General features: G+C 41.1%; 1 protein-coding gene across 4 annotated transcripts in view; it reads right to left on the bottom strand.

The window, feature by feature from the left end:
* PMS1 (PMS1 homolog 1, mismatch repair system component) overlaps nt 1–17782 on the bottom strand; it is an 85893-nt gene that overhangs the window by 50351 nt on the left and 17760 nt on the right. For all 4 annotated transcript variants that reach the window (XR_004647748.1, XM_034786489.1, XM_034786490.1 and 1 more), the window contains one exon: nt 8286–8449. Coding sequence is in view for 3 of the 4 variants with exons in the window: in XM_034786489.1 (XP_034642380.1) it covers nt 8286–8449 (164 nt within the window). In the remaining variant the exon portion in view is untranslated. The remainder of the gene's footprint in view (nt 1–8285; nt 8450–17782) is intronic.

The following is a 17782-nucleotide window of genomic DNA, read 5'->3' as shown; positions in this document are numbered from 1 at the left end:
ATCAGCAGAAAACCACAGTGCAGTGCACTCAAACCACACTTTTTCCCTTCCCTGACATGCCCCTGATGCTAGCCGAGGGGCCCAGGAGGGAGCGAAGCAGAGCTGTCAATGTCAGAAATGGCGTACAGCTAACTATGCCAGTGCAGTTTTGTGATCTTTAAGGATCATATTGGGAATCTCATCCCACCTATCTTAGGTATCTTAGAAATACCTATCACGCTGGTATTACTTGTGGAGTTTCCATCTGATTATTCCGTTAAAGGAGGTTTAATCCTGAAACCCATTAATCTACCAAGATCTGCCGGGGTCTAAAACCATGTGTATGGAATCCCTGTATCCCTGAATTATCTTCTAGTCCCATGGCAGCAGCTGCAACTGCCGTGCTGGGTGCTGCCTGCAACCCCTCTTTGGAGGACAGTGGTTCATTGCAGGACCTGTGAGAAATGATAGCTCATAATCATTCCAAGATGCTGTATCTGAAATTGTCAGTACTTCTACAATAACTTTAGCAACCTAAAACACATCTCTACCATTTGTGGACCGATCTAGATGGCTGGAAGGGAACTATTCATTGTGACCCACATGGAAATTTTATGTATCGTCTTCCTTTCCACATGTTAAGGAATTTCACAAACAGTAGGTCAAAGTGCATGCAAATGCTCATATTTTCTAGTGATTTAGCTAGTGGCTACAGATTTTAAACAGCAAAGGATTTGGAGTTGTTGTAGCTGCTGTGGCAACGAGAAAGTTCCAATTCCAGGGGACAACCATCTTTATAGTGCAAAATATACCAGGAGTTTACAGGTGGCTGTAATATGGCAAATAGGACTGAAAAGTCTGACGCTGTTTAAACAAGAGTAGCTAACTCTGGAATGTGCCTGGTTCTCCATCAGGTAATGTCAACTTTAAATAAACTCTCAGAATACTCTTGTAAATTATTTCTATTTGGCTGTCTCATTATTCAATATGCTCTCAAGGAACACGGTGATGAAAGAAGAAAAAATACCTCTTTCTAACATACCCATACTGGCAAGAGGATCAACATTATCAGTATTCAAAGAATGTCTTGGCAGGATAAACCTTCATAAAAAGAAGGAGCACTAGTTGATCCAAGCTGTCAAAACAGCAATCGTACTTCAAGGGTTGATTTGCAAAGTGATTCAATATTTACTGTTAATGCAAACAAAACATTTTTAGCAGACACAAAAGCAACCAAGCATTTCCTGTTTCAGAAATTCATTGATAAAATATACTCAGCGAGAGTGAGAAAACAAAGTGTAGTTTTCTAGAAATTAATCCAAAAAGCATGAAGAGCTGTTGTTGATTCTTTATACAGAATTTTAATTTTTCTTTTTTTTAATATAACAAATGGGTATGACAAGCACGTGGACTGCATAACAGCAAGACACATTTCTAGAAACCTCAGTCAGAAGGAGCATGACACCCACTGTTTAGTAAATCAAGTGGTAGAAATGGAGCAGAATACAGTATGTTCTGAAGACAATGGCCAAATGTTTTAAACCTAAGGACCAAAAGATATAAAATCTTTAGATAGGCAACTGAATAAGAGTCCTGATTTTCAGAGATGCTGAGCACTTGGTAGACCCTATTAACTTCACGGGACTCAATGGATTTAAATGCCTTACCTCAGACTTGCACATGTGAAAGACTTGGCCTATGAATGAGCTCTTTGCACAGGTACGGTACATCCTTTCCCTGGTAAAAGTTGTGTTTTTTCACTCTCCTTTTATTCTTTAGCCAGTCCTAGCCTTTGGCCAAAGGCTCCCCTTCATCTGTACAGCTTTTGCCACTTAGATCTTGTCTACACAGTGTGTTAATCCGCACCACAAGGATGTAAATTCTACAGAGCACCAGTGTGTCGCGCACTGACTAGCCTATGCGGACCCTGCTGCCAGGCCGCCCAGAGGATTCCGGGGGCCTGGGGTCTTCGGCGGTGGGGGGCCCCTGTCGCCGAAGACCCGGCATTTCGGCTGCGGGTCTCGGGCGGAAGGACTTGCCCCCCCCCTCTGGGCGGCCCTGTCCTGCTGGTACACACTAAAAGTTCCTTAGTGCATGGTTAACGTGGTACTGTTTGAAGGGTCCACACTTTTACCTGGGAAAGGATGGGAAACCAGAATTTACACCTCTTTGATGCGAACTAATGCACCATGTAGACTAGCCCTCATTGTCAAGGTCCGTACTGTCAACCTTCTCTACTTCTCTTTCTCCCCCATTCCCTCAAATTCTCAACCATTGCTTTCTGTTCAGTCTCTTCTTTTAAAAAAGCAACAAAAATAACCCCCTGAAAGAGCCCAGTCCTCAGAGCTGATTTGGCTACTCTTTGTGCCCAACAGACAGCCACAGGTGTCTCAAGCTACCTATCCACACATGCGAATGAACATGCAAACCACACATGCGAATGAACATGCAAACCACCAAAAAGACTATGGCACTTTCTGCTTTGGAACCTGAGCTCCTTCCTGATGTCTGTTTTCTTCCACAGCAGCACAAGGTATTGGCACAGCCCCACAATGCAGGATTCTAGCAACTCCTTTGAATGATTATATATAACCACTTATTTATTTAACAGGTGGTCTTAGTCATAAATCCATGTACTCCATGAGAAATGTTGTTATCCCAAGCTTACCACAAAATACTTTTGAAAATACTATGTTCTAGCACACAGTAGGACAGTAGGATCAGAATGAGGTAGACAGATCTATTGGTGTGGATTACTACAGCTTTGTGATAATGGTGTTCTTCAGCTTCTGAAGAAAGAAGACAAATAAGGTACTATTTAACAGTGCTATTGCTGTAAAAGGATAAATATGTAGAATTGATGAAAGAAATTACAAGTTAGAATTTAAATAAAGAATGTTGAAGTACATATAAAAACTGGAGTGAAACTAGAAAGAAGTTAAATCTATTTATCAAACTATTTGCAGTTTGTATCTTCAAACAGATCTTAACAGTAGTAAAAATGGAGCAAAGGAAATGAATCCATACCCAGATCATTTTAACACATTAATAGTTTTAAAACAATCAGAGATACCCCTTGGTTTGTGCCAAACCTTAGTTGGCTTATGATTTTCTCAGCTCAGTAATAGCTAATGAGTGACCTCTTGTGTTGGAAAATCTCTGGGTTTCTTGGTTTTGTCTTTATTTTTATGTATTTTTTACAAAAACCAAGTGCTTGTGAAGATGAACAGCCCTAAAAAACAATGTCCTATCTCTATCCTCAAAGCAAATACAGCATGTAAGTAAGAGCAATACTGGTTTATTGTCCCATATTGCCCCGAATAGTGTGCTTGAATCCTGTTATGGAGTAATTTACCTCTGAAGATGAGAAGATAATTCATTCTTCATGAGAGGCCAAGATAATTCAGTGTTGGTATCTTTCCCAAAACTGCCAGAATGGTTGATAGTTCGATAGAGAAATTTGCTCACATGGAAACAGACTGAGATTTCCATTTGAAATAAGCACCAAGCACCCACTATACCAGAAGGCCTCTTGGTCCCTACCACTTTTGGCCATAGTTCCACTATCCTGAACCATTACCAATCTACTGAACAATCTTATCCTCTAAATTTCTTTGTTTCATAATGACAGGGAATCATTGTAATCCATATTAACAATGCAGTATTCTAAAAAGACTGGGTTTGAAGGAAAATCACACACATTATTATTCAAATTATATAGTATATAAGGTAGAGATGTAGGAACCCATGAAAACGCCAATGTTGAGTATTCCCGATTCTTTACTGACAGGATCCTAGCGTTTCTCAGCAAACTGCACTATCTGCCTCTCACTTTGCTACTATCCTCTGCCCGTTGTGATAAACTCAGGACAGACAGCTGCAAGAGTGGGGTAGAAAACAGTCCCAGAAGGGTAAAAGGCCCTCCTCCCTATGAATTGAGGAGGGGTGACTACAGGTCAATCAGGTTCAGCTGAGAAGGGGTTACCAGAGATCAATTAGGATCAGCTGAGAGAGTGTTACCTGAGGTCAATTAGGATCAGCTGATTCCAACTAAGGGCATCCTGAGACCTTTTTAAACTCTTCCCTGTTGGGGGGGTAGGGGTGCGGGGGGAGTCAAGCTGCCAGTAGGTGAGGAGCAGCAAGACAGCAAGCCTCACCAGGAGGGAAGGCTGCATTCCCTGCCATAAGGGAAAAAAACAATCAAAAAAGAGAGAGAAGGAGTGGACTGCCCCTGTGCAGCCAAGAGGGACTGTTTTACCCCAGGCCCACCTCGCCAAGGCTAAAAACAGCTGAGGCTGGTGAGACCGAGAAGGTGCCTTGCCACACATGGTGTCAGGGGTGGGATGCTCTGAGTGAGACTTTGTGGCGAACCATCTCAGGGCAGGGTAAATCACCCCCAACGAGAAGAAAAAGAAATGGAGGATGTAGTGAAGGCACTGGTGCAGGCCACCGCGGCCCAAAAAGAGGCTGCCAGGGTTCAGATGGCTACCCAGCAGGAGTCAGTGTGAATACAGCAGGAGACAAATCAATTACTGATGAGCCAGGTGGCCCAGGATCGAGCCACCCTGCATGAGGTTGTGAACCAGCTAAAGGCCCTGATCACCCTGATGCACGACCCCCATGGAACCCGGCCCCTGCGGGCCAGCAGCTACTTACAGAAGATGACGACAGATGACGATGTAGAGGTGTATCTCCTCACGTTCAAGAGAACGGTTCTGCGGGGGGCTTGGCCCCAAGACCAGTGGGACAGCATCTTGGTTCCTCTTCTGTGTGTGGAGGCCCATGACATGAACACAGAAGCAGCTAAATTACCCCCAGCTGAAGGTGGAGATCCTGGTGAGGTTTGGCATGATGACAGCTATAAAGGCCCAGCGAGTCCACGAGTAGAAATACCGGGACAGCAAAGCACCGAGGTCCCTGATCCACCTAACTCAAAAGTGGCTGCACCCCGAGACCCATGGCCCGGAGAAAACTGTGGTAATCATAGTTTTGGACAGGTACATGAGAGGGCTACCACCGGACATACGAGGATGGGTCAGTCAAAATGATCCCTCCTCCTATGATGAGCTAGTTGCCCTCGTAGAGAGATACCTAGCAGCCCAAGAACTTTCTCGGACCACCGGAGAAGGAATGCGCCAGCATAGGAGGCACCTACTGACATTACAGCATTCTAATCCCATGAGCTTTACAGAGTCATCAAAGCTAAGACTGGATTCTGTTCTTTCTTGTCCATCAGCAAAAACTGGTTAGAAAGTTCAAATCATTTACATCTATAAAAACCCACTGCAGGCTAGTGCGAATGCAGAAGTGCTCTTGAAGACATAACAAACAGAGGTTTAAATGAGGCCTGCAGAACCTCCATTACTGGTATGATGCACCAAATGGAAAGAACTGAACTGGACTCTTAGAACACAGGGTGCTTTTGCAGGGTTGGCAGCAAGAAAAAGACTATCTTTCCACTTGTCAACTGAGCACATCTGATGTAGAAAACAATAAGCAACAACATGGAACCCACCATTCCATTTTTACAGTCAGTTTTCAGAGCAGAACAACATTTCAAGTATTGTTAAAGAAACCAAACAATTTTGGAATTATCACAAGAACCACGCATCTCACATAAGTCACCAGATCGGAAAAGCATTCAGCACTGCTGGTATTTAAAATTATTATTTTGTTTTTTAAAGTGAGAGATGCCAAGACATGGTCGGAATAGTCAGCTCCCCACTCAAAAAGACAACTTTGTGCTGGAGATATCACAACAGCCAAAGAGCCAGCCCAGGGACAGAAGTCTTCTTTTGGTTAAACAATACTGCAGTTTGTTTAAAAAGGTGTTTATTTGATATCTCTTTAAAATAAGGTTTAAAATGAAGGTATTTTAGTGATGTGAGAAGTGAGAGAGAAAAATAAGAACGTTTTATAAAGGCACAATATTGTTTAAAAAGAATAAAATTAAATGAAAAAAAATTATTGTGCCCTCATGACATGTTTCTGTGTTGGGCAGTTTTCTATGATGGCTGCAATTTCACTAGCAGAGGGAAGCAGAGAGGAAAAACAGAAGAGACAACAGTACAATTAACGTGTTGGGGGTGGAGGGGAAGGAGGAGGACTAAAGTCCAGAGACATTTTCTGCTTCAGTATCCAGAATTACAGAGGAGTACAAGAAAGAGATTCTTGATCAAGGTATCTGTGAGGATAACAGACTTTGTATTAAAACACAATGGAGAAAAACATGGCATAATTTGAGGAGAAAAGCAAGAGAAGGCAGCAAAAGAATCAAGACACGTAATAATCAGCAACTAAATCAGAATGGGATTAAAATAGACACAGAGGATAAAAGCACCCCTGTGAAGCCCTATCCTAGAAAGATACTCCATGTGTGCTATCACTCTCAATGTTCTGTCTTTAAAACTTCAGCAACACTTTTATTATTTGTCATATCAAAGTAGTTTTTAATCTGAAGCAGAGAGCATGTGGGGAGTAGGTCCCACTAAGAAGCTGATTGTGATCCATAGCAAGAATGGAGGGTCAAGAACTTACAGTAAACAAGGTATGTTTTAAAATGACAAATGTGCTATGTCTCTTTACTCTGAATACCTGAGGTCATTCAGCACATAATTCTACAGCCTTGAGTTCAGTAAGTGTTTGCAGCTTATTTTCATTCTTTTTCACAACTATTAGAGTGCCAAGAAATTGGACAGTTTAATTGTTTCAACTAGGCATAGTTATTGTTGCTCTAAATCAATGTCATCAAAGTTGTTTTTTTAGAGACGGCTGAATACAATTTTCCTTTAAGGTCTGTGGACCCAGGTATAGGGTTGCCAGGTTTTCAACTGGAATGCCCCATTGAAAAGGGACCCTAGTGGTTTCGGTCAACACTGCTGACCGGGCCGTTAAAAATCCGTTTGGCCGCCTGCAGCGAGGCAGGCAGGCTGCCTGATCAGCTCCACGTGGCTTCTTGAAGCAGATGGCATCTCCCTCTGGCTCCTAGGTGCAGGGGCGGCCACGGGGACTCCACGCACTGCCCCCGCCCCGAGCACCAGCTCTACAGCGCCCAATGGCCAGGAACCCCAGCCCGGAGGCCGCTCCCGTATCCTGAACCCCTAATTTCTGGCCCCACTGCAGAGCCAGCACTCCCAGCCCAGAGCCCATACTCCCTCCCATACCCCAATCCCTTGCCCCAGCCCGGAGCCGCCTCCCATACGCCAAATGTCTCGGCCCCACTCCCCAACCCCTCCTGTAACCCAAACGCCTCATCCCCGGTCCCACCCAAGAGCCTGCACCCCCAGCGGAAGTCTTCATCCCTTCCTACACCCCAACCCCTGCTCCAGCCTGGTGAAAATGAGCGAGTGAATGAGGGTGGGGGAGTGCAGGCAATGGAGGGTGGGGGATGGAGTGAGATGGCACGTGGCCTCATAGAAGGGGCTGGACATAGGGCGTAGCCTCAGGGAAGGGGCGGGGCAAGGCAAGTTTTGGTTTTCTGCAAATAGAAAGTCGGCAACTCTACCTGGGTATAAGTTTGAGATTCTGCAATCCACAGCAGAACTATCATTGATCGCAATGAAAGATTTACACTAAATTGCATTTATGGAGTACCTTAACTTTTAGTTATTATTTATTCAGTATTTTATTGTCAAATACGTAAGATCACTTGTCATTTCCAGTGACAGCGTGAACATGAAAGATTTTTTTAAATATTCTAATTGATAGAAATAAAAAATTGAAATAAATGGTGCAGTGAATTGAAATAATGCTTTAACTCTCAGATTGCAACATAAGAAATTATTCCACCACCATAGAGAGAATTTTTTTTTTTTAAATGGAAAAAAAAATCGCTTTGGTGGAATCTTTTTGGCCATTAGGTGTCACTCTTTACTTTCTGTGGTAGCATGGAAGTTTATGGGCCTAATTTTCCTCTCACTTACGCCAGTGTAAATCAGTAGCAGTTCCAATAAAGTTAGTTTAATAGAGTTAAACTAGTATAACTGAGAGAAGAATCAGGTCCAAAGTACCATTTCTGCAGATTTGTAGTTAATATTTCTGTTAGACTTCTCATGATTAATAAGAACTTATTCATATAATATTAAGGTCCAAGTAGCTTTTGAATTTGTGCCATCAAGTCTGGGCATAAAATGAAGTGGGGGGGGGTCTGAACCAACATGCAATTATAGCAAATTCCTAAAAATCAAACATCTGATGACAAAATGCAGTCACAGTAATGAAAGTCTTGATGAACTGAACAAAATCATAGTCTTTATTTTCTTTCATTTTGAATTTGAGATAGTTGGCACAAGAGAAGTCACTTTTACCTTGTTATGTGTAAAGATTATCCGTAGTTCTGGCTTTATGATGCCATATGCCATCAAAAGATCTTGGATTTTTTTTAATTCCTCCTTACATTTTTTAACTGTTGAGTAAAACTGTTTTCTTACAGGAAGATTTTTAAACAGCTTCAGTGCAGCTACAGTTGTACCTGCAAGTGGAAAATAAAAAGACTGTAAAGCTAACATGAAAAGTGTAGGACTGGTTGAGTGTAAAGAAAAAAAAAACCCTCACTTGTGCTGAAAGAGACTATTCTTCCATATAGGTGCATGCACATAATTCTTATTAACATTAATTAGAATCATACGTGCATGAAGAGAAGGACATACTGCTACATTAGCATTCCCCTCCACAGCAAGCTGACTGCTAGATTTCACAGCTGTGCAAGCTGATCACGTCCTTCAACTGGAGCTATGCTCAAGCTACTTGACACCTAGATTACACATTTTTTCCATTTCTGGCGAGCCATGAGGATTTACTGAATTAATCTTCCTTTACGTTTTGATTTTTCTAGTTTCATCCATATCTCTTTCTCTGGTATTAGTAGACACCAATAAACTGAAGTTAAAATTTCATCTACAGTACATCTGCTCTAGTGCAGACCCACTAAGCTCTCGCCATATGTCTAATCATAGCCTCTTCTAATTCTGTAGCAAACTTTTCTACATCTTTCCGTAGCATCTGCCTATAATATACCTAAAATGAAAAGCAATCCCACAGATTTTTTTCTTGAAGCAAAAACCCACCATCTGAAAGTCAGCAATAAAATATACAAGTTAATAGTCAAATTCACCTATATAAGAAAAAAAATCTTATTAATTAACTATAAACAAAAGGAAAAATGCAGCACTGCATATCATTAAAGTTCTAATGGAAAGCCTGCTTCAGAAAGTGCTGATTATATTTGCCACTGAATTAACAGTAATACATATGAAATCAACAGTATAAAATCCAGATAATAAGTCACAATTTATAAAGAGGCAAATTTGCTATATTATTTAATTATGAGGATATTTATATATTAACATCAGGTCATGATAATTATCTCTCATATTTAACAGGATGCCACAAGGAAGGCTTTTTATACCTGAACCAAATACAGAATTAAAAATATACTAAAATTAAGAGGTATTAAAAATCCCTGTCTTTGAAAAACAGCAAACAATTTAAAATATTAACAGGCAAACTGAAGGAGGCACTATCATATTTTACAAGAAAATTCTTAAGATTTAACTGTGCTGCTCTCTCAATTTAGCACACTCTATTTAAGCCCTGATTAAATTCCAGTCCTGCAATATGCTTCTTGGTATATTTTATACCAACTTAAAGAGTCAGCGATTTAGAGCTGTAATATAAAAATATGTGGTTTTGATTGTGGTGTGATGAAGTTTTCTTTCTTATAAACCGACTTTAGTACAGATCAGGTCTTAAATCAAACTAAAAGCTCTTTCAACATGTGGTCAATCTAACTTGCATTTCTGAGTTACACAACAGACCAGAACATTCCACGTTATGTGTCTAGGAGGGTAGGGGAAAAGGCTGTAACCCCATTATAACACTTTAATGTAAGTATTATTCTCTGTTACCAGGTAAATTTACTCAAGTACCACTATTTTTTTAACTGCATGCTAATAATTTTTATTATTTGTACTGGGGTAATGCCTAGATGCCAGAACACTGTATTAAGATGGTCCCTGCTTACATAGTTTATGTACAGTGTATATTAACTGACAAGGAGAGCTATTGGCCTACCCAATCCAATCAAGTATAATTAAAAAAAATTAGCCTGTAAGAGGTATATAATTTTATCTTACATTAAAAATGTACTTAAATGAAAACTGAAGTACTCATATTTCAGCAGCAGTCAATCATTCAACAGCTCTGGTAAATATAAAGGCCAAGACAATACAGCTCTTATCTAAAGTTTGACTTCAGTGGACTTTAGATCATAGATTATAAGGCCCGAAGGCACCACTGTGATCATCTAATCTGGCCTCCTGCATAATACAGGCCACAGAATTTCCCTGATACCTGTTTAAACTAGAACATATTTTTTAGAAAAACATCCAATCTTGATTTAAAAATTGCCAATGATAGAGACTCCACCATAATCTTTGGTAAATTGATTCAATGGTCAACTACACTCTCTGTTAAAAATTTACATCTTATTTCCAGTCTGATTTTGTTTAGTTTCAGCTTCTAGTCAGATCTTGTTATACCTTTGTCTGCTAGATTTAAGAGCCCATTATCAATTTTTTATAACAAATTGTTTGCTTGTGCCCAGCTTGCCAGGTGATCCAGATCACTATCAATAACCTGTCCCCTTCAGTATTTACAACTCCCACAGTTTTTAGGTCATCTGCAAACTTTATCATAATGATTTTAGGTTTTCCTGCAGGTCATTGATAAAAATGTTAAATAACGTAGGGCCAAGAACCAAACCCTGCTGGATGCCACTAGAAACGTACCTGCTCATTGATGATTCCCTATTTACAAGTACATTTTGAGACCTGTCAGGTAGCCAGTTTTCAATCTATGTAATATGTGCCATGTTAATTTTGTATTGTTCTAGTTTTATAAACAATTTAATTGCGGTATCAAGTCAAATGCCTTACTGAAATCTAAGTATATTACATCAAACATTATCTCATCAAAACCCAATATTGTTACTTTTGCAGGATCTATTTTTCCACAAACCCTTGTTGATTGGCATTAATTACATTACCCTATTTTAATTCTTTATTACTCAAGTTTCTTATCAGCTGCTTCATTATTTTGCCTGGGATCAATGTCATACTGACAGGTCTGTAATTATCTGGGTTGTCCCATTTACTCTTTTTAATACTGACACAACACATTAGCTTTCTTCCAGTCCTCTGGAAGTTCTGCAATGTTCCAAGACTTATTGAAAATCAACACTAATGGTACAGCAAGCTCCTAGGCCAGCTCTTTTAAAACTCTTGAATGCAAGTTAGGCATACCTGCTAATTTAAAAGTATCTGACTTTAGAAGCTTTAGTTTAACATCCTCCTGAGTTATTGGAATAGAAAGTGTTTCATCATCACCATCATAGGATGTGACTACATCATATTTTTTCCCTCAAACACAGAACAGAAATATTTAGGAAACACTTTTGCCTTTTCTGCACTATCACTAACAATTTTACCATTTCCATCTAGTTATGGACTAACGCCATTATGATTTTTGTTATTATCAACTGCCCCTTTCTTCCATGTGTTTATGGTAAAGTGTTCTTAAACAATTCCCATTTGCTATTCACATTTTTCTGTTTAAATTCTTTCTCCCAATTGACATTGGCTCATAACCAAGTGTGTGTGTGTGAGCGCGCATGTGTGTGTATAAATACACACTCACAATTTTATTTTTGTATATATAATAATGGTTTGGACTTTATTCTGTTTCCATATAACAAATGTGATCAAGTCGTGATCAAATGTACCTAAGCTACCACAAATTTTTAGTTCTGCGATCAGTTCTTCTTTATTTGTCAAGACAAAGTCTAATACAGAATTTCCCTGTGTTGGATGCAACACCTTCTGAGTTAGGAAATTGTCATCTACGGATCTAGACAATGACAATGAAAAAGCACTTACTGCCACACTACAACTGCCTCAGCAAAAGTGAATTGGTGTGGTAAAGAAAAGGGAGGTTCTTCCTTCTCTATCGCTCCTGTGCAGGAGGCAGCCAGAATCCTGCAGCTGTGAGAGTGCAAGGATGTGGTGAGGCTATTAGCATTTCTGGCAGTGCAATGGATGTTGGGGGGAGAATGGCTATTGCTCTACTTCACCCTACACCTAAGCTGCACCATGAGGCCATTGCTGAGGGTACAGCAGACTGCTTGCTACACAATTATGTAAAAGTGCAAGGGCTGCTAGTGAACACACTCACCTCAACATGGCAGGAAGCATCATGCCTGATCTTGGTCCTGCAGGCATACATACTGCTTCCACCCATCACTTCTCACATGGTGTGGCAAATTCTACCTTCCTCACCCAAGAATTTCCCTAAGTCTCTGAACATTAATTTGGCCCTAGAATTTTATTCATTTATACAGCAAATCTGCCTGGGCCTAGAGCACTCCTGCATTTTAAAGAGCAATTAGAATATTTTATATCCTTTATTTCAGCTCTGCCAGCTCAAAGAAATGAGTCAGAGAAGTAGCAAACTATTCATAATTACCACCCAAGATCTATTATTTCTAAAGATAACGACAAGTTCTCAGTTTAATAATGAACGTAAGACTATAAAGTTTATAACTGTTAAGGGTAGCCACTCCGCCTTTAAATGCTGCAGAGCCCCTCCTGCATCTGATGGAGAGAAACAAACAAAATAATCATGTTACATTTGCCTCATCTGTTTGGTCACAATACACCAATTGATTCAACTACATCAGAGGTTCTCAAACTGTGGTCCGTGGACAACGGTGGTCCGCAAGCTCCATTCTGGTGATCCGCGGATAGTTCCCTCTAAGGTGTGTGCCTGGGCGGCCGCACACAAGAGAATGAAGGGCCACCCACATAATTAATGGAGCCGCACGGGCGCGGCTCCACTAATTAGGTGCCTGGACCCTGGAGAAGACGCACATGTAAGGTGAGGTGGTGGCCTTGGAGAGAATAGGGGTTAGATGGGAGGGTGTAGTGGGGTGAGAAGAAAGGGTGGGGGGAATTTGGGACGTGCAGGGCTGCGGTGGCCAGAGAAAGAGGCAACTTTCCCCAACTCCAGGGCTGCGGCTGCCAGGGAGAGACAGCTCTCCATCCCAGCCCCAGCTCGGGGGCTGCCGCAGTGCAGGAGAGAGGGCACATCCATGTGGCTTGAAAGTCATAAACTGAGTATCATAAGACTAGAGAATTTCTTTTCACTCCCTCCTTCAACCATACCTCATTATAATAATTTATATTACAGTGACACCTGGAAGCTCCCACCATATAAAAGACACCCCAAACACCTCATTTAGAGAAGGTGCAACAAGTGGGTGTAACAAACAAAAACCAGAGGACATGAGGAATGAGAAAAGTAACAAGAATGTGTGTTTACAGACAGGACTGGCTCCAGGGTTTTTGCCGCCCCAAGCGGTGGGGAAAAAAAGAAGCGATCGCAATCGCGATCGGCAGCACTCCAGCGGCAGCTCCACCGCGCCGCTTTCTTCTTTGGCAGGAATTCGGCAGCAGGTGCTTCCCTCCGAGAGGGACCCGCTGCCAAATTGCCACCAAACAGCCCGACATGCCGCCCCTTCCCCTTGGCCGCCCCAAGCACCTGCTTGCTGGGCTGGTGCCTGGAGCCGCCCGTTTACAGAGGGCAAATAAATAAGATAAATGTCAGTGTTCTATAATGGCCCCATACCTAATCATTACCTGTTGGTAATTTCCTCTAAAGGCATCACAACAGAAGTAGGTCTTGAGGAAACAAGAGTACAGAGTATCTGATATACAGATTAGTTAGAGAACATTCTTCCCCAGTCATCTTTATGATGAAACAAAGATTGAAAATACTATTGGAGAAGCAGACAGAAAGAGTGGTGGAGGCTGGTATTGTTGATGGAGAGCAGGAGGCAAAATGATAAGATACAAGAGCAAATAAGTAAGGAGGGTAAGATGCGGCGGGCTTCCAAGGCAAGAATCACAAGCTCGTATTTTGAACCAATGGAGAAAGGGATGCGAAGGGAGGAACTTCAAATTGCGTGATAAGACTAAGAATGACAGGCAGTAAGATAATCTTAGCAGAAGTGTTCCGAATGGACTTGAGGGGAGAGAGGGAGGAAGATCAGGACAGAAGAGCCTCCCATAGTCAAGTCAGGAGACAATACACTGGACAGACATGGGAGTTCATTTTAAAAACTGAAGATGTGAAATGTGGGAGTCAAAGCTAGGGAATCAAAAGTCACATGGGAACTAAGAACAGCACTTCTATGTGCCTAAAAATTGAAAAGTGGACCCAAAATACACATTTACTGCTAGAAAAGTTACCCTTTTACCTTGCTCCTCCCAAGTTCTCTATCATCCCCCTGGTTTTTTTAAAAAATGTTCTCAATGACACAATGCAAAACATGTTTGTGATCTAAAAGGCCCAAATCCAGCACCACTAGAGTCAATGCAAGTTTTGCCATTGACTTAATTGGGAACAGGGTCAGACTGATGCAGAAAAACAAAGTAATGTGGAATGTTTTTATTTGAAGAGAGGTGCAAAAGAAGTCTCGACTAGCACATTTTTATTAGGTTTCAGTAGTAAGCCCTATCCTGTCTGATTTCTCGGGGATGCCAGTTTAGTCATCCAGTTTAGCCTCGCACTGCTTGCTTTTGCTCTTCTTACAAAGGCCTCTAGAGTTTTCTGCACTGACATGCCAACATTAATAAAATTAAAATGCAGTAACTTCTGTAGTGTCTTTGTAATGTGGAATTTGGAGCTCATACCATATAAATGCAGACATCCTGTTGTGCTATATCAAGTGTACCTGTAAAGCAACAATCCTTTATGATATCACACAATCTCTTGTGCCTTCTTAATACAACATAATTGTTTTCTCATTGCAAGGGCAGCAGAATTCTAGGACTTTCCAGGAACCCCAGCTTGACTGCCCAACCTTTCTTTTGATAATTAGCTTTACTGAAAAGTTGGTGCACAGTATGTGAGAGATAAAACATGAATTACAGACAATAAGGACATAAGCACCAGAGAAATATCTTTTAGCACTAAAGAACTTTGTAAATATTTAAAATGTTTTGCTTTAAAACCACATTACACAGTGCAATACAATTATCCTTGTCTGACTATCAATAAGATAATAGGTTATTGAACATTATTACAAGACAACAAAGGGAAGAAGTTGTACGCAGTCTGTGTATCTGTGTAATTTGTTGGTAGAAACTTGTAGAGTTGACCTGTTCGAAGCAAAGGGAAATAAACCCTCCAATTAGCTTTTGTTTTAGGAATTGATCCTCCAATCCAAAACCAGATAGGAGTAGTAAACAGCAAACATCTCTCTGCTGGAGTGCAATTTAGGCTGGAATTGATGTGCAAGATAATCTACATATTCTGTACAAAACAAGGACAAAGGTCTACTGTGAAAAAGAAGGGAGAAAGGAGGTGGCTAGTGGAGAGTGCTGTCAACGCATCAGATAATTCATGCTTGTGTGTGTTTTACTACTCCTCAAGAAGAAAGAATGTGAGATAGAAAAACATGGCTCTTGTACTACTGAATGCACCTTTTCCTTATTCAGACAATATATAACTCATTCATTGGCCTCAATCTCAGCCATGTATGGGCACCTGTTTATGGCTAAGAGGAGATCAGAAGTTCTCCAGTACCCTGAGAACTTCCAAAACTTTGGGATTTAGAAAATAACTGTGATTATGCCTTTGAGTACGTTATCTAGCTTTTCAAATCATAAACAATTTAGCACAGCAAACAGGAAAAACATGGGCTGACGTTCAGCTGAACTGAACTGCTTAACAATGCAGAGACGTTTCTGTGATAACTTGTTGGCTCTGTAAAAGACCTCTTTTCTCTTCCAGATGCAACTGGATTTTTTCCTGCTGGAGATGGGGGAAAATCCCTTGTTCACATCTCATCAGAGTCTGGAGAGATTTGTTTGTTTGTTTGTTCCTTGTGTGGGGCTGTGGGAGACTTTTCTGTTCTCATTACTGGAGTCCTCAGAGATTTGTCTGCTTGTTTATATGCTGAGGCTGTAGGACACTCCTTGATTTGATTCTTGCAGGACTTTTGTGAGATTTACTAGTTTGCCTGCTCTCCTTTTGAGAATTATATATGTTCTGAGGTTGTGAGAGACTTTCCTCCCTATACAATAATACTTTCCACATATATAGCACTTTTCATTCTTAGATCTCAAGGCTCTTTACAAAAGGTGGATATTATTACATATTTTACAGGTGGGGAAAACTTAAGGTACAACTTTGCAAAAATGTCCATGCTTTTGGGAATTTATCTCCAGTCACCTAGGGCCTGATTTCCAGAGGTTCTGAGAAGCAGCTGCTCCCCACTGACTTCAGTTGTAGTTGTGGATGCTCTGCTATTCTGAAAAGCAGGCCCACGTTGTTTCAAAATAAGACACCCAGCATTCTAGACACCTAAAATTACTGAACTTTTAAAAAAATTTAGACATAAGTGATTGAAGTCACTCTGTTCTTCTGATTTACAAACCTGTGATTGTTCCATAGCTTTCCATTGCTGGAGTAGTGGGACAGACTCTGGCTTGCTGCTACACCATCCAGACCATTAAAAGCTTTTTAAAAAAAGAACAATTTAGCCATGGCAGAGAAGAGACTTGTGGGAATTCTCCCTTGTGCCCAGTAGTATCATCTGCCAGAGACCCTTCACAGGATTACCTTAACAGAATTTCCTAAATAAAGTGTTGATGGCTATTAATGTTGTAAAAGAGAGATCTGGGGTTCAAAGCTTTCATCCCATATGTTTAAAAAAGTTACAAGGCTAGGAAATAAAGGAAATCTTTGGTTCAAGTATGCACAATACATTGTGAACTAACAACACAGCATGTCTTCACAAGACAGAACATTTTCCCACATGCAAAGAAAAAGCACTTGGAAGACTAGGTATATGCAACAGCACCACTTGGTGACAACTGCCATAACAACAGGAATATAAAAAGGAACCTGGAAAGTTAAAGATGGTAACTGGTGTTTGAGATCTCACTGAGTCACTTCTTAAAACCAAGCACCAGACTCTAATCTCTGTTTTACACCAGCATAAGAGATCAGAATCTGATTTTACATCTCAGTCATTATTACACATAGAGACAGTTGCTCACATCTCAACCAAGTACTCTGGCCCCAGCAGGACTAACAATGAAGAAAGCTGTGTGTAGAGGCAGTGGTGGTTGGAGAGACAACTGAGCGAGCAATCAGAGTTTGCTCTCTGCCTGGGTCTCAGATTAGAATCAGTTCTTGAGGCAGAATTGCTCTCTCTGAGCCTGTCATTTGGTGTTGGGCTAAGGTTCCTGAATACCATTTAACCACTTCTGCTACCAGAGGGGTGTATGTGCATGAATAAAACTAACTACACTTAGCAAATAGTTAGTCTCCTTGTCACAGATTTCCCCCCACCACCACTAAGATGCCAACTTGCAAGGCCCTGGACATCTGATATTGCTTGGTAGACTGGCAGTGTTGGTGTCAGAACAGGGCACTGGTATTGGAGGAAGGGACAACACTACTCCTCTATGGCTTATACTTCTTAATGATTCTCCTTAGTCTGAAATTCTCACTGCAAAACAGCATTTTTTTAAATGGAGATTTATGAATTGTTGACTCAGTTCTTGTGGACATCTCAGAAATTAGTGCCAAATGTTACCTCTTATTTAGGGTTACCATACGTCCGGATTTTCCCGGACATGTCCGGCTTTTTGGGCTCCAAATCCCCGTCCGGGGGGAAATCCCAAAAAGCCGGACATGTCCGGGAAAATCGGACATGCGGTCGGCTCGGGTGCCGGGC

Source organism: Trachemys scripta, chromosome 11, assembly GCF_013100865.1.
Source record: "Trachemys scripta elegans isolate TJP31775 chromosome 11, CAS_Tse_1.0, whole genome shotgun sequence".
In the NCBI taxonomy this organism is placed as follows: domain Eukaryota; kingdom Metazoa; phylum Chordata; order Testudines; family Emydidae; genus Trachemys; species Trachemys scripta.
This window is presented reverse-complemented; position numbering and strand designations above follow the sequence as displayed.